Below are 23586 nucleotides of genomic sequence, written 5' to 3'. Positions count from 1 at the left end.
ATCATTGTCTCCTGTAAACTTTTCAAGTTCAAACTTAGTTGACATGTTTTCTACAAAATTTGTAAAAAACAGTAGCACAGAAATTGAGACGGAGATCAAAGGTAATTTTTACTGAATAGCTTATTTTTTTTATGCTTGCTTATCTTATTGAAAGTTAAGTTGGTAAATAACATTTATATTAAGAACCGGGGTTGAGTTGAAAATAAAAAAAAAAAAAAAAAAAAAAAAAAAAAAAAAGTGTTGGATGATTTGCTTATTCCATTCCTGATAAACAAACCCTGATAGAAAGTACTCACTACTGATTCAAATTGTTAAACCTGAACTAGCATATCTATACTTGAATCAGTGACCAATCATTTGAATAAAAATACTATATTGCAACACATCCTCACGTGCTACTTGTCTATAATCATTTTATTCAAACTTTTAAACATAAAAACTACGGATTCTCTTCTCCCAAAAGAATGATTTTTTCACAGTCTGCACCAAAATTGCAGAGAACACAGATAGGTCCCATGAGATGGAAAGGAAGGAAAATAAAATGACAAGAAGGGTGTTGTTGCAATGGCAGCTTGAAAATTCTTTCTTGTATTGAATAGTACCTGGTAACTGGAAACGCCAGTTTATCTGTGTTACGTACAAAGCTATTACATCAAAGAATAACTCAACACAAAATTCAAAATTGACTTTAGCACACTAAATTTATCAACTATGGAAGTAATTTATTTTGAAGTTTGTAAGGAAGCTTGTTTCATCCGCCAAAAAGGACAAAGAATATCCTCACACAAGTAATGGACGAACATGACTTCGTGTAGCTCCGGTGCGGCACTGTGCAAAATGGTACAGTTACACCGACTGCTTTGGATTCTTTGAATCTGTTACTCATTTTAGGTATGCTGTAGGTTAGCTAATCAAGCTAAATGAATTACTTAGCTTTTGAAACAGTTGATACACAATCTTCATGCCATATATGGCGGGCTTCAATCAACAGCAGCATGTTTCTGCAATTTCATCATTCCTCTGGTAGACTCAATTTCCGGGATATGTGAATCTCTTTGACATTTCTAAACTAAGCCAGTTGAAGAAGAATCACTGCTACGAGTGACTAGATAATAATGAATGCTACATAGCAGCCGTGGCAGCACAGACGAGAAATCCAAACAACAGTCCCTTAACTTCAGAAAAGAAGAAATCTAGTAACAAATAACCATTAATGACTATCACCAAGCAGCCACAGTCCACGCAATTCTCTGCAAAATAATGATAAGTTGGTTCAAAAGACTTAAAAGGCATCGAATAACTCGTAACGATCCTGTTTACAGAACCGGCAAGAATGATGACAGAGAATAATCTGGAGAGACATTATCCACTCAATCAGTTATGTGTCAGTATGAAGCAAAACCATCAAATATGTGTCAGTATGGCTTCATTTCTATAACAGCGCACAACACAGCCCTAGAGACTAATTACTGAGGGCAAAGCGTGAGCAACGAGTCTGTAATATCAAATGCATAGAAAACACTGCTTTCATAAAGCTATTCAAAGAATCCAGTAAACTTTGCATGAAACCTTCATAAAGTTTAGTTCCCATAATAAGAACCAATACAACATTCTTGAGCTAAAAAACGGAACTGTAACAGAATGAGAGAAAGCTACAATGGATCAAGCAAGTGCTAAGCAATTTAACAAAAAAAAACAGTAATTCTAAGGTTGAATATGATGACATGGGAATCAACCGGGTGAAGTTTTTTCCGATTTTCTCTTCAATTACACAAATTTTTCTCAAACATTCACTTAAATTTTTACAGTACGAATTAACAAAGGAAAAATGTTCTGTTGCGACTGGACCTCATAATTACTAATTAGACCCTATAACTATAAATGGCTTCTCAAATAAAGTTGAAATAAAAAAGGGTAGATTAAAATGGCAGAACAAAGAAGCTAACAATTTACCTCCAAAAAGGCCCAATCTTGAAGACTCCCATGATCTGCTCCTTCGCCACCAAGGTAAGAAGCGGGATAAGTGCAAAAGGAATTTGTATTGACTGAAGCACATTTAACCATTCATTTAGAATATCCAATGAAGACTCAGAAGTGTTAAATATGAGAGCTACAATTATAGTCGGCACAATTGCACAGCTCCTTGTAATTAGTGCCCTAAGCCATTTCTTTAAACGAAGGTTGAGAAACCCTCCAGATAAACTGACCAGCATAAGTTCCAGTTATTGTACTACTTGTCCAGCCGCCAATAACCCAATACCCCAGATGTAAAGAATTGGTAGATGTCCTCCTCCATACTTCCCTGAAGATTTGCCCCGCATTAACTAATCCTATACATACAGCTTGCTAGTACCATAAAATGCTTTGGCAAAACAAGTGGTTACAATAAGTTGATCATAAAGGAACTAAAAGAGCAATGGATGACTCAATTGAGTAATAGTTTAGTGCTTCTTGAACACGGCCTTTCTTGTTGGGATCAACATTCCTTGATTGTACTAAAGCAGAATGCAAAAATACATTATGAGGCATAATGACACATCCACAACACCTACAGCTTGCCTAATGGTTTTTGAGCTCAGTCTAGGAACCAAAATACCTGCACAGAGTATTGCAAAATTATAGTTTATAAGTTTAGCAACAGTAAGTGATGATATTGACAATCTATTAATTATGCCGCAAAAAAAAAGAAAAAACTGTCCTTCTATGTCAAATAAATTTCTCACCCAATAAAAGTTCCTTTCCACTAGGTTGTGTGTCCCAAACATCCAGGCAAAGATAGAGCCATGGTCGCAATTAGAACCGCAAAAACAGCTTCTAATTTTCTAACTCCATAGTGCTCTAGAAATAAAAGACGAAACTGTTGACAAGAGCGAACAAAAAGTCCTAGTTAAACATAAAGCACAATCGTTTTTCCGCACAGCGGGGAGCAACAGATGACTTAATGAATGGACTTTAATTTTTTAGTCCAAACATGATAACCTTGGCAGAACAAAATCCAAACAAAGCAGCATACAATAATTCATTGTAAGTCTCTGTCCAAACAAATCGCAATAATTCGATACAAAAAGAATATAAAATCAGAATTCAGCAGCAAACAGCTCCAATTCTCCCAAAAAAAGAAAAACACTTACAATCGGAGGCCGTAATTAAAACACCGCCCAAAGCGGCAACACCCCATTACTCAAATCTGAATTGCAATAGCACTCCCAATAACCTCCTGAATATCCGCCCAATTAACGCCACTTCAGCCATGAACACAACACGTATCGGGCCCAATTTGGGTACTCATCTCTACACAGCTCCGCCAAGTGCCGGCCTGTTGCCACCCCAAGTCGAGCCGACAGTAATTGAATCAACAAACCCATGATCTGTAGCCCACATTAACAGCCAAAGAAGCGAGTACCCCGCTATTGCCCCGATTGGAGATCTCCTCTAAATTCCCTGGATCCAGAAACGCTATGCTCATAAAAAACAGGCCCCGTGAACAGCCAAAGTTTTCCACGAGAAAGGGGCACTTGGCCAACGTCTAAGGAGTCCACATCATCGATCAGGATTTTTTCTCGTGAATCGAATGCCGCTTCCTCGTCGTCCGTGGAGGCTGAGGATGGTAAGAGGCGATTGGCCTCCTCGTCACTTGGTTTAGGCGACAACTCGGTGTCGTCCTGGGGTTCGGCGGAGTTCATGAAATATTCTGTCGTGGTTGAGGAATATTCGAATTGTTTTGTAGTCTCTGGCAGGGTGGTGGACAGACCCCTTTCCAGAGGGTGAGCCTGTATGAGAGTCGAAACTCGAAAGTTAGCTCGGATTTATAATTTTTTTATTTTGGATCAACCCTTTCCATCAGGATTGCAAATATTCTTGCAATAGGAGGTTTTGACCAATTGGAGATTGACGCGTCAGATTTTGGTTGGGCATTTCGTCATTTTGATATTGTTAAAAGTAAAAATTACGAAGCCAAGTCAATAGAAAGAATAGTGCTAAACCCACTCCTTCTTACAAAAAAAAAAAAAAAAAAAATTATAACTGCAATGTAATAACTGAATTGATACCATCACGTTACCTCCACTTCACTGAAGATATAAAATAATTTGACTAAATCAAATAAATGGCTATTCCTTTCTATGAAAAAAGGAATGATTATTCCTTACAAAAAGAATGATGTTCTTTATGAAGAAATAACTATTCATGATCATTTTTTATAAAAGAATAATCATTCCTTTTATAATGAATGATTGTTCATTCATAAAGAATAACTGTTTTTTTATAAAGAAATCACTGTTAATTTCTATAATGCCTTAAGTGTTTGGATGAACTAACGTGACAACCTGTTGATATGTTAGTATTTTAAGAAAATGTTGTAGAATGGGATATAAACGTAACATTTTCTTTTAATATAATATTTAAATATATACGCTGAGATTTTGTTTCTTCTATTAATCATCAATCCCATCCTTAATTTAGTAAACATCAAATCAATAATCAGAATCTAAAACGTGATTTACCTAAGAATTCAATATTTAACTCCCTCGTTTCGATTTCCCAAGCATCAAAGAATCACGTCAATCCCACAAAATTCTAATACATATATGCAAACCTTTCGTCGAGGAACATAAACCACTCCATTACTGTAAAATAATAAAAAGATGGGTTTCTTTGAAAGAAGGGAGAATGACATATTTCCACCCAAGGTTTGGTGAAATGGCACTTTCCCACCCTCCGTTATGTTATGTTAAGAAAATCCGTTACAAAGTAGGATAGAATAGTCAATTTACGTGAAGCCTCATAAATCAAAATTTAAAATTGAAATATGTTTTTTTCCTTCTATTTCTTTTTTTCCCAATCTTTTCTTCGCCATCATCTCTTCCTTCTACGTTGGAGGCTACGACGCCAGCATAACCTGCAACTGCTAGCTGGATCGGCAGCGTCGCAACCTTTAGCCAAAAGCTGGGCTGGCTGCGATGCTACCAACTCAGCTCGTAGCCAACCAAATTGCGGCCGAAGGCAGCGTCATAGACACCCAACTCGACCGTGACACTGATGCCGACACGTCAACCCTCTTTCTTTTCTTGCTCACAATTTTTCTTTTGGATCTTATGGTCTATGGGTTAGTGATTTTGGGGTTTATTTTTAGTGGTTGGAGAATTTGAAGATTTTTTCTTCAAACGGGTGCTTTGCGTTTGTTAGATGTTGAATTTTGTGTTGTGTGGGTTTGTGAAAAGAGTTTGTATATGAATTTTAATTGTTAAATTTCAGTAGAGATAAAAAAACTTCAATGGGTTTGTTGGATGTTATGTTGTGTTGTTTGGGTTCCTTAAAAAAATCTGTATATGAATTTCAGTTGAATAATATCAGTAGAGATTGGAAATTTTAATGGGTTTGATGGAGGAAAGAGAAGAAGAAGAAGATGTGGGCAGAATACATTTGGTGAAGGAAGGAGATGAAGAAGATGATTTGGGCATAATACATTTGGTGGAGGAAGGAGAAGAAGAAGATGATGAGTAGGAAATTAAGGTTGGAGAATGAAAAAGAGATGTTAGAGAAGCCATGTGCATTTGAGGTTTTTGGGTAGTGGGTACTATGGTCTATGCGAATACTAGAAAAATGAAAATTTGATCTTGCAAAATGTTGTTGTAAATTTGATCTTGCAAAATGTTGTTGTTGTTCCAGAGAGTGCCTATGGTGTGGATAGTAAAGAAGTGAAAGGAGAGACAGGAACCAATCAAAAGAAAAAAAAAAAAAATTGATCTGGTTTTGTCATGTTTCTGCTACTTCTCTCTCTGTAAAATTTTCTCAATGTTTATTTTGATACCCGCCCAGCAAACTTTTATTACTACTCAATTACAGGGTATTGTCATTGTTTATGTGAATGCAAATTTACATTTGTCTCTCTAACTTTTTATTAAAAATAATATTTTACTGGAATTTAATTAAAATTTATATACAATTTTTAAATTTAAAGAGAGAGTATATTGGTAATTGACTCTGTTACATGACATAAAATAATTAAAAAATTATTAAATAAAAAAGTTAAGGGTATTTTCATCTTTATAATAAAATAGTAATGGATTTTACTAACGAAATATAACGGTGGATGGGAAAGTGTCATTTTGAAACTTAACAGGTGGGAAAGCGTTGATTTGCCAAACCTTGGGTGGGAAATAGCCATTCTCCCTTGAAAGAATAAGAAAATAAAAAAAGAATGGTGGGACTGGGTACACCATTCAATAGGAAGTTCGTATATGAAAGAAATACACCATTCCTTTCATTACGGATGTGAGCAAACAAAATCAAGAAGCATAAATAAAAGAATGGAACATCTTTTGAGATAAAAGCAAACAAAATTCAATCAATGGAATGGTATCATTATCTATGTTTAATTTGGTACCATTCTTATCTCATCTCCAATCAATCAAACAAACTTTACATTTAAATGCTTATTTTCCAATTACAACTACTATTTCTAAGGATATAGGAAACAGATGGGATGGGATGGGATGCTTACGTTGACCACAACTAGAGTGAGAACCATTCTTTTACTTACGGGCTATCAGGCATGCCATATGTCACTACAAGCAACAGATGCACTTCCACACTCACTCAAAAAGGCACAAAATTCCAAAACAGAGCCCCTGCTCCTTAGATTATGAAATAATATTGACAAGTTTTCTTCTTTTATATCATTTTGGGTGTGAAAATAAGCTTACCAGCGTTCATGCCAAAGATTTATAAGTTATAAAATGATGGCCAAGAATCGTGTCGTTAAATTATTGTTTCTCCTCGTCGCAACTAGGTTTATTGGTTTCGCCGTCCTTGCTAAACTCTGGCATCTTGCATTGGCAAACTTACTCATGGATGGGACACTTTGCTTGATCTCCTCTTGCTATCTGGTTCCCCAAACAGAGAGTAGATTGTTCATTGAATTTAAAGATTGATGAGCTAGCCTTTTTAACAGTAACAATAATATGAACAGAACCAACCAACATATATATAGTGGTATCATACTCAAATCTTGCAGAAATGTGCAGATGATTGAAATATTTTTGTTCTTTTTTTTATAACTTTGATTTTCATATGATAATTAAATTTATAATTGAAGTTTTTTCGTACCAATCAAATTTCACAAATAGATACAAGTAACATGTGTGAATTTGTGAAGTAGAACACAAAAACATAGATATATTAAATGGTTATGAACAACTTATGAGTGTCAGAATTCGTCAAACCTTTTTATTTTCACATCTTCACTCATTGTATTTGCACATCACAATAGCTTTTCAGACAAATTTATAACCATACCATTCAAATTTGAGATAGCAAGTTGAACATGATTGGACGTGGGCGGCACTTAGCATGCAAGGGTTGAGCCTTTGACAATGTTAATCCAGCCCCTTCCGTCATGTCCACCATCTCCTCCCCAGTCCTCATCCACTGAAAGCATTGAATCATTGACCCCAAAACCAACCCAAACATTGTCAACCCTAAACCTTCTCCAGGACACCCTCTTCTCCCTGACCCAAATGGCATCAATCTGAACCCATCTCTACCCCTCTCTACTCCCTCAAACCTCTCTGGCTTAAACTTTGTTGGATCGGCCCAAAGCTTTGGATCATTTTGTATAGCCCACAAATTTGCAAACAAGATTGTCCCTTGTGGAATGTGAAATCCTCCAACTACGCACTTCTCAGACGATTCATGAGGTAATAAAAGTGGGGATGGCGGGTACATACGCATTGTCTCGTTGATGATGTTACTGAGACAAGGAAGCTGAGCCAGATCTGATTCCTCTATCAGACGTTCCTGACCTACATGTTTGTCAATTTCTTTTTGGACTTTCTCAAGGACTTCTTGATGGTTTAGCAAAAGTGAGAGTGCCCATTCTATAGCATTTACTGTGGTGTCTGTGCCAGCCAATAACATTATCTACACCAGGAAATGGAATCGTTATGTTCAAGAGATGCAAAAATACATGAAATTTCACAAAGATATGTGCAGTAATAAAGATAGTTTGTAGTATCTGAAGTGAATTATATATAATAGATAATGCTTAATTCAGAGGTAAAAATTATTCCATAACAAGGGAGAGAGAGACAAAAATCTTACAAGCATTAGGCCTTTGATGATCTCGTCGTTGTAGTATACAGGTTCTGATTCTTGTAGCCCCAACAAAACTTCAATCAACGTATTCTTTCTATCAGTCTCGGAATCATGACCACTTCCTCTTCTTCTTCTTCTATGCTCTTCAATCAAACCCTGCATGAACTCGTCTCTCTTTCTCTGACACTTGATCAACATGTTCTCCAGTTTCTTGGACTTGAACAACGGTAAGTAATCTCCTATACATGGCGTTCCAGCTAATTTAAATGTCTCTTTATGAATCTCCTTAAACCTCTTTGACTCCTCAAGATCTGCAATGTTATCACCGTAATATCGCTTTCCAGCAATCATTCTCATCATGACGTTTAGTGTTAACTCAAAAAACATCGTCCGCAGTTCNGTGGACTCCCGAATGCGAGCAGGCATTCCAGAGTATAAAAGAACACCTTGGAAAGCCACCTCTCCTCTCTAAGCCTCTTCCGCAGGAAATCCTGCTCATCTACCTGTCCGTCTCCCAGTTCGCGGTCAGTGCAGCTTTAATACGGGAAGAGGAAAGGGTTCAATGGCCAATATATTATGCAAGTAAGCGTCTGTCGGATGCCAAGATGCGGTATCCGGAAATGGAGCGACTAGCTTTTGCTCTGCTGGTCGCATCCAGAAAGCTGCGACCTTACTTCCATGCCCATACAATCAATGTGATGACAAATTACCCCCTCAGGCAGGTCCTTCAGAAACCAGAAGCCTCGGGTAAACTCCTCAAATGGGCCATGGAATTGAGTCAGTTCGACCTAAAGTACAGCCCCAGGTCGACCATTAAAGGGCAGGCTGTCGCCGACTTCATTTCGGAATTTTCTTATCTTCCAAGCGAGCAACGGCCTAGCGAAGCCGCGCAAGAAAGTATTCAGAACCTGTTGACTTGGAACCTCTACGTCGACGGGTCATCAAACAGGAAAAGAGCCGGTGCAGGTCTTCTCCTTGTGAGCCCCGAGGGGGCACGAATTCATGGTATTCTCCGGTTCGGGTTTAAAGCGACCAACAATGAAGCCGAGTATGAAGCTCTGCTCGCTGGGTTGCGACTTGCCAGAGAAATGGGTGCAACCACGATCAACATTTATAGCGACTCTATGCTGGTCGTCAACCAAATTCTAGGGGAATACCAAGCCAAGGAAGAGAACATGATCCGCTACCTGAAAGAGGCTAAGATCGCGCTGGGGACGTTTAAGCACTTTGAGATCGCTCAGATCCCCAGAGACAGCAATTCTATAGCGGATGCCCTGGCAAAGATAGCCTCCTCACTGGATTCAGAGGCTCCGGACAACATTCCTGTTCGTTTCGTCGGTGCTCCGACTATCAGCTTGACCGAACAGGCCGTAAATGTGGTTCAGCCGGATTCCTGGATGACTCCCATCATCCAGTACCTTAAGGATGAGACCTTGCCAAGCGACAAGGTCGAGACAAGGATCCTGCGAGTAAGGTCTGCTCGCTTTACACTCATCGGGGATCAGCTGTACAGAAGAGGATTCAGTGCCCCTCTCCTCTGATATGTAACCAGTGAAGAAGCAGATTACATCATGAGGGAAATCCATGAAGGGATCTGCGGTAACCACACAGCTGCTCGATCTCTTGCGAACAAGATTGTTCGTCAGGGATATTATTGGCCCCGAATCCAGGAAGATGGGTGGAAGCCGAACCTCTGGCCGCGATCACGACCAGAAAGCTTAAAGACTTCGTTTTCAAGAACATAGTGTGCCGCTACGGAATTCCTCACACCCTCATCTCGGACAATGGAAAGCAGTTCGACAACGAGGAGTTTAAACAGTTCTGCGACGAGTTGGGTATCCATAAGAAATTCGCTTCAGTCGCCAAACCGCAAGCAAATGGCCAAGTCAAAGCAGTCAACAAGACCATCAAGCACACTCTAAAGGCCAAACTTGGGTCAGCCAAAGGGAATTGGGCTGACGACCTCCCCGAAGTCTTGTGGGCGTACAGGACAACTCCAAGAACTTCCACCTCAGAGACCCCTTTTTCGCTAGCATATGGTTGCGAAGCGATGATTCCTGTGGAGGTGGGAACCGGTTCACTTCGGAGGGACTTGTACGATGAGGTTGAAAACGAAGCACTTATGAGGGCAAGTTTGGACCTCGTTGAAGAACGTCGCAGCAAGGCTTCGCTAAGGATAGTAGCCTACCAGCAGCGAGCAAAGAGGTTTTTTGATTCAAAGGTCAAGCGAAGAGACTTCCAGGTCGGTGACCTTGTGTTGAAGGAAGTTCTCCTCGGAACCAGGGAACCGAGTGCAGGAGTGTTGGGACCTAACTGGGAAGGTCCATATCGGGTCGATAGGGTGATCAGACCGGGAACTTACCATCTCAAAAGACTAAATGGTTCCAAAGTGCCCCGAGCTTGGAATGCCGAGCACCTTCGACCCTACTATCGGTAATCCCGAACTCATTCCTTGTTATAAGTTAGTTCGTTTTTATTAAGTTCCCTATATTTGTAAAGCATTATCTTGTTCGCTTAACGGTTCGAGCTTATCCTGTTCGCTTGTAATACACAAATGGCATTGCCTATGTATTTGAACTAAAATTGCGAACAAGTACATATGTATGAAAAAGCGAGTTGTAATTAAAAAACATAAATGTATTTCAATTGTATGTACAAGCAAAAATTGAGCCCACTTCCAATGGAGCAAAGCCTATTACACTACGGCTGGTCGGGGGGATCCTTCGAAGCAGAACCTGAACCCCCTGCCTGGTCGGACCCCTTGGCGGCCGCCGCTACTGCTGCTTCGTCCTCCTCTGCCAAGAGCGGCAAGGTCTCTTGCCAACCTGGTGGGAGGACGGACACGTCCAGACCCGGGTTCATTGGTCGCAGTGTGTAAATGGCCCCGATCGCCCAATCGGCGGCCTTTTCCTCTGTTTCCTCCAACTGAACCCGTACTTCCTCGGTCAGCAAAGCGACCTTTTCCTGACTCTCTTGGAGTTCGACTTCGAGAGCTCGTTTCTCCTGTTCGGAAGCCTCCCTTTCCTGCTCAGCCTTCTCGGCCCATTCGGAGGTCGTTTGAATCACCTGGTCCTTCTCCCCGACCTCCTTGGAGAGCTTGGCGGTCGTCCTTTGCAGCTTCTTCACTTCCTCCACGCGCCGCTCGAGCTCCGCCTTCTGGAAGTCCACGGTTCGCAAGGCGGCATCCTTTTGCATCAGGTACCTGTTCGCCGCATCAAATGCCTCTTTCCTTTCAGCTTCAGTAGACTCCAGGCTTTTCTTAAGCTTCGCGATCTCCTCTTGATCGCTAGACTCCTTTACGGCCCCCAGCCGGGTCTTCTCCATAGACATCCTCATCGCAAGCAAAGCCTGCGAACAAGAATGTGATCAGAAATGAACCAGTTTTAAAAGTAGCTCGCTCACCTCACTTAGATGCAGCTCGCTTACCTTGCTAAGATGTTAGAACGACGTGGTCAGAAGGTCGTCGCCCGTGTCAGCAAACTCGTCATAAGACTCCGATAGTCCACACTCGAGTAGAGAACAGACTATCGGTTGCAGATACTCGGGCAGGCCCCCCAGTGAGTCGAGCACTGGTGTATCCTTCGCGATCGCCTCGCCCACAGGTTCCTTGCCCAGCCTCCTTGAGTCCTGTCGCGACCTCAAGGGCTCCTCCTCAGATTCAGTCTCAGACTCGTCGGCCTGAACCTGTTTCCTCTTCTTCGACCTTTGAGCTGGAGCCTTACGCTTTGGACGGGCCGGGGGCGCTTGAGCGACCTGCTCCGCCCTGGTCGCTCCTTGCGCGGGTTGGGGCCGTGAGGGCGCGGCAGCTCGTGTTGGTTATGCCGGGACGGGCAGCTTCGACCGCCCTCTCATTCCTCGATCGAGGAAAGACGAACGGTGCCCGGCGAGACTGCCCGGACTCCTTCGGAGGAATAGTTTCTGCACAAACATAAGTGTTAGTAAACAAAATCATTCAGCGACTAGAAAGAAAACCAATGTAACTTACCTTCGAGGGGTTCTAACGACGCGTTGCTATTGATAAAATCGTACTTTCGCAGGTTCGCGGTGGTCACTAGCTTCCTCGCGTCTCGGCTTTCCTCAGGAAGCACTCCAAAGGATACAAGTCTGTCCGGGTCGTCGAGCAAGTCTTGGCTAGTCGTTCTATTAACTGCAAAAGAAACAGGTCGTTATCATAAAGCACGCGAACAGACAATATACCTAACGAAGAAGGACCTACTTGGCGCCTGAAAGTGGCAGTAGCCGTCGTAGCAGAAGAAGAAGAATTTGGTCTCGTAGGCTCCTGCGTTGCTGGGATAACTATGTATCCCCTCAGCAATGGTAGGTCGCCGGGACAAGTAGTACGAGTCTTTGTCCCTACTCTTTTTGAGATAGTAGGCGACGCCGAGCTCCACTGCCGTTGGCTCGCCCAAGCCGCTCTCGCAGCACGCGATGTACATCGCTACGGCGATGACATACGCGTTCGGTGTGAGCTGCATCGGTACGATCCCGAAGTGATCCAGGACTGACCTGATGAAAGGATGAAATGGAATCAGCCCTCCACCCTTAAAGATCTCTTCGGAGATCGCAGCAAGGCCGTCGGCAGGATGTCGCGACGACCTGGTGTGGTTGAGGAACACCTCTGCTCGGACGTTATATTGCTTTTTAATCCTATCAAACTCTTCTCGGGTGAGAACCGAGAAGACGTCGAGGGACGCGTCCGCGGGAACTTCCCGCGTGGACGAACTGGTTCCTTCCTCGGGTCTGGACGTTGACGGATCCATTCGAGTCTGTAACATCGACAGACACGGTTATTTAATCCTTCGTGTTTTGCCCCGTGCGACGGCAAGGGACACACTCCTAAAACCCTAATAGTAACTCGAGCCGCCACCCACGGCTCGAGTCCGGCAACAGTGGCACATCTCTGGTGAAACACCGAGAGACAACGTCGTTGCCCACCAACCAAACAAATGCAAAAAAGGAAAAGAAAGAAAAGAGAAGCTTACTTTCTAGGATGCGTAATCGAGGCCGAAACTCATTCCAGTTGCCTGATAAGCGCCGATCGGGAAAGAAAGTTCTCTGGTTTGGAAAGGTTTGTCACTCGAAGCAAAGGAAATGTCGGTGGCGTCATCTGAAAAACACGAGTTCTTATATGGGCAACGAACCGACGGTTGCAACCCTTAAGAAACGAAGCGACAGCTCTCTCTCTCCTCCCCGCATTTAATGCGCCCCACGTCGCATTAAATGCCATAATGAGGGCTGACGTTTCAGAGGCGTTGCGCAGTCAAAAGACTGTCAATACGACATCGAGTCAGCACACGCATTTAATGAACCTGACACATTACAGAGCGAGCAAAGTGCCCGGCAGCGCGGACGCAAGTTCATTGAATCTTTCCACAGCATAGAAAGGAACGCCCAACGAATCCAGGTCGCTAGCATGATGGTCATCAGGTCGTTTGAATGAGGACAGCTCGGGGTCGTACTCGCAAGGGATTCTACACCGAGCTTCCCCCGTTCGGGTCGAAACGACTAAAACCCATCGCGGCACGAGTTAGTTTCCAAGGTTCGATCCTCCAAACCTTACAAACTAGGGGGCTTCTGTTATGCCTGGGAAAGTAAGGGCTGACGTGGAAGGGTCACGTGGAGGATGACCTGCTCCCGTCAGTACAACAAACACATGTCAGGCCTGCCAAACGATATGGGGCTCCCACGCGTCCGTTTCTCTGCTGTAAACCGTGCGAAGTCAGCTTGGGAAGAAGGTGATGAGACATAAAGCCGGATTATATCCTGACAATCACACCAACCCAAGGATTTAATGATGATTACACGCTTTAACAAACTTCATTAAGGACCTTGTAAGAAACAGAAAATTTGGCTGCTGAAACAAGTTTGTCAATATCAAGTTTTAACATTTGCTTGGTGAGCTTTCCACCTAATTTGTTGAAGAAATCCCATTTAGGTATACTAATCAAAAGTTCTTTTAAGTATACTTGTCTAAGAAAAGATTGCACATGAATAGGATCTTAAGAGTTCTATTTTTGAAAAAGAGGATAAAAGAAATCTAGATACAATGGACTCACTAAGGAAATGTGAAAACTTGACACTGAGAGAACTTGTTTCATCAGCATCAATTTTCTTTCTTTCAATGTCCTGAATGAAGTTTCTGCCATTGATAAGTTAGTGCTTGATTGCTGTAGCCTTTTGAATGTCCTCAGTTCTGCATTTTAAGGAAACATCAAAACCAGTCACACAATGGAATGATTTGCTTTCAAATTAAACATAAGTGAATAAGAGGGATAGTTGTTATATATCAATATCACCAATTGCTTTAATTAAATTTTGTTCCTGGCATGATGTTGTACTTTCTGGACAACACAATGCGTCATCGGATAGATCACTTATTAAATTGTGTTTGGTTGTCAATGACGGTCAAAGATACGACCGTCGTTGACGACTGGCTATAGCCAGAGATCTGACCATTGACGACCAGATCTTTGGCCGTAGATCTGACCTTTTCCGGTTAGATCCATTGTGGATCTGACCGAAAAAAACTAGATCGGCGCACTACCGGCCAGATTCAGCCGGTAGTGCGCCATTATATCAACTTCCGACAGTGGCGACCGGAATCTAGTAAATGTGGGTTGTTAGGGTGTTTGGCAATTTCAAAAAAAAAATTGGGGACGTTTAGTTAAATTAATAAATTTAGGGGGGTTTAAAAGAAATTGAATAATATATAATAATATTTTATTAATAAGCTAATTTTACTGTTTAACTTTATTGGGAAAAGTGTATCAAACAGAACCTTATTATTTTAAGCTAATTCCTTCTCCCTAAACGTATCAATAGGCTTATTCTATAATTTTAGAGGTGAAAATATTAAAGCAAGAAGTAAAAATAAACTTCAAGGAAACTAAAGGCTCCATTTGATACACTCTTCAAAATATTATTCTGTGTTTTCCCAATAAAGTTAAACAGTAAAATTAGCTTATTCACAAAATATTATTCTATATTATTCAATTTCTTTTAAACCCCCCTAAATTTATTAATTTAACTAAACACTCCCAATTTTTTTTTTAGAAATTGCAAAAACACCCCAGCAATCCACATTTACCAGATTCCGGCTACCACTGTCAAAAGCTGGCTAGAATCTGGTATAATAGAGCACTACTGACTGAATCTGGCTGGTAGTGCGCCGATCTACCCTTTTCAGACCAGATCCACAATGGATCTGGTCGGAAAAGGCTAGATCTACGGTCAGATCTTTGGCCGTAACCAATCGTCAACGACAACTGTGTCTTTGGTTGTCATTGATGACCAAATGTTGCCAGATCTGGTCGGAAACGGCCAGATCCACCGAAAAAGGTCATATCAACACACAACCGGCAAGATCCAGCCGGTTATGCACTGATACGGCGACTCCGACCACCCTTCGGCGGTGGTGGCCGGCTGTTCGTATTTAATGGGTGGATTGAGGGTGTTTTTGTTCACTTTTAATATTTTATTATAGAGGCGTTTAGTAAATAAACAAACATATGAGGTATTTTTGTTAATTTCCAAATCCTACATCATAATACCCATCCAATTTAACTTTTTTTAAAATATTATTCTAAATAGTATTAGAATAATGAACCAAACGAACCCAAAATTATTTTGTTTTCATGTAAGATACAAATTATTAATAAAATCTATAACATAAGTCATTTTAATTTACAATTAATATGCTTACGGTAAGAGGCGGAGGACTTTTTCTGCATAAACAGAGGAACGAGGACTAATTTAACACACGAGGAGTTCTTACAAGCTTGGCAATGGTGATTTGTGGGAACTTGAAGAAAATAAATACTACGTTTTGCCTTGAAGATTGAAGGTTGATAAAAATTAATCAAGCAAAGAGAGCATACTGTCACTAAATGGCGCATTTAAATTTTAAATATTACACTAGAGAAAAAGAAAAAATATCATGTCTTTCTTAGTTTGAGAGGTGAGGACACATGTGATGACTTTACAAGTCATCTCTATGTAGTTTTGAGTTCATTTATAGTTATGATCATGAAAGAGGAGATGAAATTTCAAAAACACTTTTGAATGCGATCAAGTCATTATCTTCTGGAAGGGCATGCCACGTCTAGATGATGCCTTGAAGAACTTGAAAAGATCATTGAATACAAGGAATTGAGAGATATGATTGTAGTGCCAATTTTCTATCACGTGGATCTGTCAGATGTTAGGAAGCATGATGAAGAGCGGAGCTTAGAGAAGGTGTTGAGATGGAAGAATGCATTAACAAAAGCAGCTAATCTATCCGGATTCGATTCAAAAGAGATTATATATATTGAGTAGCAAGGCAAAATGGGTGATATTATACACAATATAGATGTTAATATATATAAGAAAAAAGAAGAAGAGATTATATATATCTATTAAGTAAAGAAATTACATCACTTATTATAAATACATTTAATGTGGTGTAACATCAAATATTACATGGTTGTAAGATTTTCCTCACAACCATTATAAATACATACAAGCATTAATAATATGAAATTACATAACATGAAGTTAATTAATTATTAGTAGGGAGTTTAACATTGGGATGAGATAAGGCCTTCTCACAGCATTCTGGATTGTATCTACAACAAAATGGAACTCCAGCCTCACTGATTTCAATCAATGTACCAACAATTAAAACTACCATTATTATCATCTTCAAGACGACAACCTTCATCATTGAGCTTTCCATTATCAATCGAGATCGAGATACTACCTTACTGTGATGATCAACAACTCTCTTTGATGATGAATATGATAGAATAAATGAACATGTATTTATAACATAATCCTAACTATACTTAGAATAATTAATTAACTGCATTACTTCACATATGTGGTTCTTATTTCTTTACATTGAAAAAGAGGTTAAATGTTGGTTATTCAATTTTTAAACGCTAAAAAAACGAATTATGTAACATATTATATGTGATTATCTCAAATCCATCTATTCTAGTTTAAACAAAATTCTATCTCTTGGTCATTGGATTGGATTTGGGACTATAAGGTTATATTCGTAATAACCTCATTATTCATTCCTCTTTATTCTTTATTCTTTATTCTTTTTTCGTAGTCATGATTAAGTCAGCGTCTCATTGGTTTTGAACAACAAACAAGATTTATTTTCTTAAATATATAAAAAAACTCCATTTTCCAGTTTTCTCAAAAAACCAACAGAACAATTATTAATATATTAAAGGCATTACAAAGAAGAAAATTTACAATTAAAATATGTAAGAATTTAAATAAATGCTTTGGCATCTCACAACCACAATAATATTATTAATGTTCAAATATTTTTTTTTAATATAAATTTCAATTTAAAAAGATTTATTTTTTTATTTTAAAAATCAATTAAGTAGGGTTCAAATAATATAACATTTTTTTTTTTTTTTTTTTTTTTNAAGATTTATTTTCTTAAATATATATAAAAAAAAAAAACCCATTTTCCAGTTTTCTCAAAAAACGAACAAAACAATTATTAATATATTAAAGGCATTACAAAGAAGAGAATTTACAATTAAAATATGTAAGAATTTAAATAAATGCTTTGGCATCTCACAAATCACAATAATATTATTAATGTTCAAATATGTTTTTTTTTAATATAAATTTCAATTTAAAAAGATTTATTTTTTTATTTTAAAAATCGATTAAGTAGGGGTCAAATAATATAACATTTTCTTTTTTACGAAAATGAAATGAACTTTTTAGTTCAGATGATAAAAGAATGCATTGGGCTGGCTGGGTCTTGCCCATCCCAACTCAACTGGGCTTGACCCATAAAAATTTAGGTCGATATTGGGTTGAACTTGGGGTTTGGAGTGGGTTTGAGTTGGTCTAGAAAACTCATTTCTTCCTCAACATATAATATTCTTTTAAAAAAACAATTAAATTAAAAATTTAATAAAAAATTCAAAAGTGAAAGGCCTCCATAGATAGAAGAAGAACCGCAAAGCAACATCATCAACCAATATCACAATAACATTATCTATATTCTAGAACGAGATAAATTTAGTGACTTATAAGTAAAAATTAGTACATTATTTCTTCAAAATTTCAACTTTTGGTCCCAACAATGGACCAAGATCCTTTCATAATATGATTACCTTAACAAACCTAAACCTAAGGTATAAAAATAACCACCCATAGCTAGGGACTCCTATATAAGAATCTAAAATTGAAGGAGATGGACAATTCAAATTAGTTACACTTACCCTTTATGCTACCACATCGTATCCACTAGTCTGATTAAAGAAGCAACAAAGAATCATCGAATTTTCGGGCATTAAAATAAACCAATTTCTATCATAACACATCTAAGTATTAACAAATCAAATCAAGAATCCATATGTTTGTCACAGTTGTAACAAATACTGATAGGAAACTGTTAGCATCATGACAAATGATAATCAACATCATTAAATCAAGAGTTATCCCATAAAAATATATAAACTATGTCTCCAAATTTATCTTATTCTGTTTTCCTATTTGTAAAGAAGATGAATTCCACACCTTTTCACAGAGACACTGCATCCTTGCATACCATGTCCATAGACTTTAAAGCTTGCTTTAATGTCATGAAGCCAACTTTTCCTTATTGAAATACCTTCAAACTCTGTATGTGAAATATAGCCTAGCCAAAGGTGATCAGACTCCACAGTTGAGGAACTAGGGGTGAGAAATGTGAAAGAGAAAGAAACTATATATTTAATCTCTAAAAAGCATCGAATCTGGAAGAACTGTCTGGACTCCTCACATATTTGATCTGAATAATCAGACAGCGAAAACACTAAACAAACAATGAATCCCATGAAGTTATCATTGTACCTGTGTGGAGGTAGTTGGATTCTTACTGAGGCTCCATGACTCTGATGGCTAAACCACTCTGGAATCTCACCACCAGAAAGGCAAATATGAAATTGAGCAGATTGACTAGAGAGTTCCTGCATGTAAATATGTAGATCAATGTAGCTCTAGATATACAAATTATTAACTTTAATTGACAAAGTATTCTAAGTAATTAGGGACAGATGCGAGAAGAGACCGACCTGAAGCCGTAGTTTCAGGAACATAACTGCCAACGTGATGTTGGTCGTGCTGCCTTGATCTGTGACCCGTTCGGAGCAATTGAAAAACTGGACCAAGATATTTGCAGAACTAGTTGGACTTAGTGGACTTGAGAATGTTTTCAATGCAACGCAAGCTTGTGCCCCAATAAAAATTATTCCAAATGGAAGCTCTGGCAAAGACTCAAGCCTCTGGCAATTGTTCACTGAAAGATTTTTAAGCTTAGAAAGCTGATTCATTCTTGATGGTAGGCTAACAAAATGGTTTCTACTTAAATCTAAAGTTTCTAAAGAGACTAAGGAACAAAGATCATTGGGGATTGCTCCCTCCAAAAGATTGCAATCACTCAAGTCTAATGTTCTAAGAGACTTCAGACCTATCAAATTAGCCAGCGATAAACACATTGAATCTTGGTATCTTTTCGGCAAAAGCAATGACCAGATGGAAGAAGTCCATGTTCTGTTTTGTTGCCCATTACATCCACGGAGAGACAGCTTTTCAAGATGTGTCAAGAGAGTAATAGAGGGTGGCAGTTCTCTTATTGCAGTCCCACTTAAATCTAGCTCCTCCAAACACTCGACTTCCCCCAAGTTCTGGGGAAGTTTTTCAAGTTTCGAGCAGCCATATAGATTCAGATTCTTGAGAGATTTCAAACCACAGACGCTGCTTGGGAAACTCACAAGATTTTTGCAGTCTTTCAAATTTAAAAGCACAAGCTTTGTGAGCAGTCCAACGGATTCGTGAACCTCAAGCAAGCTTATACACCCTTCAAGATCAAGGCTCTCTATATTCGGAATTTGTGTGAAGTCTGGTGTTCTAATCAGATTGTAAGAGTGACTAAGCTTCATGCTTTTCAACTTCTCAAAAGCCTACAAGAACCAAAAAATTGATTTCATAACTTAATAATTGATATGCATTCAGAGAGATTGAGCATTAATATGTATACCTTTATTCCGTTCCAAAGATGTTGGACATGACTATAACACATGTTGAGTTTACAAAGATTCTGAGGATGAAAACTTGAAGGCAAAGAATTTGAAGGATATTTATGCCATTTCAGAAATCGCAACTCATTTGAGAGGTACTCTAGGTCTCCCGAAATGTGCACATTACTGATTTTGAGCAGTCTCAAATTGTTCATTTTAGACAAGGATTTACCATTCAAGTTTAGAATTTCAACTTCAGGCTGGTCCAGTATCATTCCTTCAACTGCATCAGTTCCCTTCAAAAAATAAAAATAAATAAATGAATATTAATAGAGAAGTTACCTTGATGAACTGCCATATATTGAAATAATGGTACATAATTCATTCTCTTAAAAAATTTCTTACCATATTTTCTCTCAAAACACGAAAGCTATCCTTAGAAAGCCATAACCTACTCCATTTTCCAGGGTTATCACGATGTTGTTCACGAACAATTTCCCAACCCATTTCTCGTATCAAATCATGCATCCACAATTCATTATTTCGGATGGTTATTAGAGATTTTTGTTCGAGTTCTTTTATTCCTATGGCTGAATTAAAACCAAAACCATTCAGTTTTTCCATGACTTGATCTTTGTTTTTCCCATTAAAGAAACATGAGATATCTAAAAATATTCTTTTATCTATTTGATCTAGGGAATCATAACTTATTCTTAGCACTTTTGCAATTCTTTCATGTGGAACATCCCGTAGTCTGTCCAAGGCACTTGTCCATTCCTCTACACTTCTATTACACAAATAGGATCCCAACACTACAAGAGCTAATGGAAGTCCTTGCGTATAACTTACGACACTCATGGAGAGCCAAACATACTTATCAGAGGGTTTCTTGTTTTTGAACGCCTTTGATTCAAACAGGTTGAGAGCTTCATCATGTTTCAATCCTTCAACCTTATATATATGTGTATCTTTTATTCCATGGCTTACAAGCAAATGTTGATCTCTAGTTGTAATGACGATTCTACTACCAGAACCAAACCACTCATGCTCTCCAGCCAATGCTTCCAATTGTTCTAATTGATCAACATCATCAAGAACAAGAAAAACTCTTTTCCTACAAAGCCGACTACTTATCAAATTGATTCCTTGATGATAATCGCTTATTTGTAAATTTCTTGCTTTTATGACTTCAGAAAGGAGTTGTTTTTGCAAAGGAGCTAGACCTATTGATCCAGAGACTTCTCTAACGTTGGCAACAAAGCTGCTACATTCATATTGATTCGAAAGTGTCTCATATAAAACTCTAGCAGTTGTAGTTTTACCTATTCCTCCCATCCCACATATGCCAATGACGCGAACGTCATCCAATTCTGTTTGTAAATAATCATCTATTAATTTCTGCAGACGACGTTCCATTCCAAAAAGATTCTTATTGGTACTAATTCACTTTAATTGTTTTGATATTTCCTCAACAATTTGTTTGATCAATTGTGATTCGTGTCTGCAAAGAACAGTAAGAGAAAGGGGAAAAATCAATTTGGCAAGTTTTAATTTGCTCTACACTTGCTTTTTGAAACCTTATAGGTAAATAAACAAACAATAAAAATAGTTCAAGACAACTCATACAAACTCTGGTGGACCTATAAATTTATGTGAGAGGGAGCTCTTCTGGATTATTAATATTTAAAGAACATTTTAGATATATAATACTTTATAAATGCTATAAAAATATCATACTAAAAATGATGAATTACAAACATGTTTTATTTTAGTCAGCATTAAGATGTCAATAATTAATTCCAAAGCATAAAAAAAAAAAATAAATAAAGGAAAGAAAGTGAAACTAAATCATGTCCACACAGAGACGTCCACTTAAGCTCATTAACTAGATTTTAATGAAATTTAAGTATTAGCATTTTTTTTAAAGAATAGAGATTCATAGTAATTTAATGAAATAAAATAGCAAAATAAAAGATAAACATGCATTATCAATTTATCATATACAAATAAATGATTAGAAGTTAAGAATACATGATATTCTAAAAAGCTGAAAGAATTAAAATTTTTGAGGACTAAGATGGTATTAGAAAAGAATAGGAAGGACTGTATGTAGGTTCACAACATTAAATTAATAAGATAGTTATTTTAAGTTTTAACATCTGCTAGATATTAGTAAAAAATATATCTACTTAAGGATATATTTGTCAATAAATTATTTGAAAATTTTAAAGGTATTATAAATTGGGCACTAATAAAAAAATCTAGAAAACTACAAGATTATCACATCACTTATTTGCCCCTTTCTAAGAATTCACCTAGGTTTAAATTATTCCTAATCAATTTTAATCTTTATAATCCTAAAAATATCCCAGTATACATTATACAATTTAATCCAACTATAACCTGTTATAGGGCATTTTTATAAATTTTATTTGCTCTCACATATCTTAAATAGACATATGTACCTAAATAAAATTTTACTTAAAGCTACTTTTGGGCTGGGCCTCCAACCCCCATGAGGCCCAATTGTGACTCCGTCAACTCAGGTATCTTAAATATAATTTATTCCCAATGTTATCAGGTAAATAAGATTAAATAAGAATAATGTTACATAAAAAAACTAATTATACAAACTATTCCTTACAAATTATAAAAAACTAATTTATTAATAATAAATAAATATTTTTAAAAAATTAGTATCTATAACAAAGTAACAAAATAAAAAAAGAAAATGAACTTACCTTCCTAATCAATAAAAATAAAAAAAATTATATGTTTTGATTGATATACATGTGATTAACATGGACAACTTAGTAACGATTAAACTTTTTGAATTTAATTGTGTTTAAAAACTTAAGTTTAGTGAAACTATAATTCTAATAGAGGTATATATGTAAACTCCTATTTAAAATGTGTGCGCATGCAGATTTTATATAAAAATTGTGCATGTATGTGATTATGATTTTTTTTTCATTAATCTCTAATGTAAATTATTAGTTTCTTTTCTTGTACAATAAGAAAATAGCAATATACCCACAACCTCCTCTCACAAACTTTCTTTTATAATCCCGACGTAACAGCTCACAATTGGACTTATCTGATCAATTGTGAGCTGCCACGTCAAAGTGGTGAGAAAAAGCTTATGAGAAAATGTTGTAGGTATAATATTACTTATTAGAAAATAATTAAATATGTATGTTAGTACATAATTTGAAACGTTGAATATAAATATTATCATAATTAGTAACATTGAATGTAAATCAATTTTTATTTCTCATATATGGCTTAGATTAAACTAAAAAGAGAGTTCCTAAAGCGTAACATTTTGTAAAAAATTCATTATGAATTATAAAAATAAAAAATAAAATAATTTTATTTTTTAAATTTGGGGATCAGATCCTTGTGAACACCTGATCCCCATTCCGGATCCCCGCCCCGTCTCTGAATTGTCCGACTCAAGGATAGGGACGGG

At 37.8% G+C, this 23586-nt stretch overlaps 2 protein-coding genes and 1 pseudogene across 3 annotated transcripts; all 3 read right to left on the bottom strand.

The window, feature by feature from the left end:
* Positions 1-1122: 1122 nt before the first annotated feature.
* LOC116128991 lies at positions 1123-3694 on the bottom strand (annotated as a pseudogene).
* A 3134-nt stretch (positions 3695-6828) lies between these two features.
* On the bottom strand, positions 6829-8520 carry LOC116128990 (cytochrome P450 81Q32-like). Its single transcript, XM_031414731.1, has 3 exons — positions 8101-8520; positions 7297-7920; positions 6829-6884 (listed from the first exon to the last, which is right to left on the bottom strand). The coding sequence occupies exons 1-2, from the start codon at positions 8518-8520 to the stop codon at positions 7300-7302; spliced, it is 1041 nt and encodes a 346-aa protein (XP_031270591.1). The 3' UTR covers positions 6829-6884; positions 7297-7299.
* A 9843-nt stretch (positions 8521-18363) lies between these two features.
* Positions 18364-21606, bottom strand: LOC116129059 (TMV resistance protein N-like). Of its 2 annotated transcripts, none has more exons than XM_031414807.1 (4): positions 20520-21606; positions 20135-20410; positions 19170-20057; positions 18364-19064 (listed from the first exon to the last, which is right to left on the bottom strand). In XM_031414807.1, the coding sequence occupies exons 1-4, from the start codon at positions 21528-21530 to the stop codon at positions 18606-18608; spliced, it is 2634 nt and encodes an 877-aa protein (XP_031270667.1). In that variant the 5' UTR covers positions 21531-21606; the 3' UTR covers positions 18364-18605. The 2 variants fall into 2 exon arrangements, with proteins under 2 accessions (XP_031270667.1, XP_031270668.1); XM_031414808.1 differs by having other exon boundaries at positions 18875-19053.
* Positions 21607-23586: the final 1980 nt, after the last annotated feature.

This window comes from Pistacia vera, unplaced genomic scaffold (genome assembly GCF_008641045.1).
Source record: "Pistacia vera cultivar Batoury unplaced genomic scaffold, PisVer_v2 Contig206, whole genome shotgun sequence".
Classification (NCBI taxonomy): domain Eukaryota; kingdom Viridiplantae; phylum Streptophyta; class Magnoliopsida; order Sapindales; family Anacardiaceae; genus Pistacia; species Pistacia vera.
This window is presented reverse-complemented; position numbering and strand designations above follow the sequence as displayed.

Bases quoted from the DNA above. Each gene is read 5' to 3' on its own strand.
- LOC116129059 (XM_031414807.1), bottom strand. From the start codon at position 21,530: ATGGAACGTCGTCTGCAGAAATTAATAGATGATTATTTACAAACAGAA. The intron at 20,411-20,519 runs GTAAGAAATTTT...TATTTTTTGAAG, and splicing joins GTGTTTTGAGAGAAAATATG to GGAACTGATGCAGTTGAAGG. The intron at 20,058-20,134 runs GTATACATATTA...TGGTTCTTGTAG, and splicing joins ATCTTTGGAACGGAATAAAG to GCTTTTGAGAAGTTGAAAAG.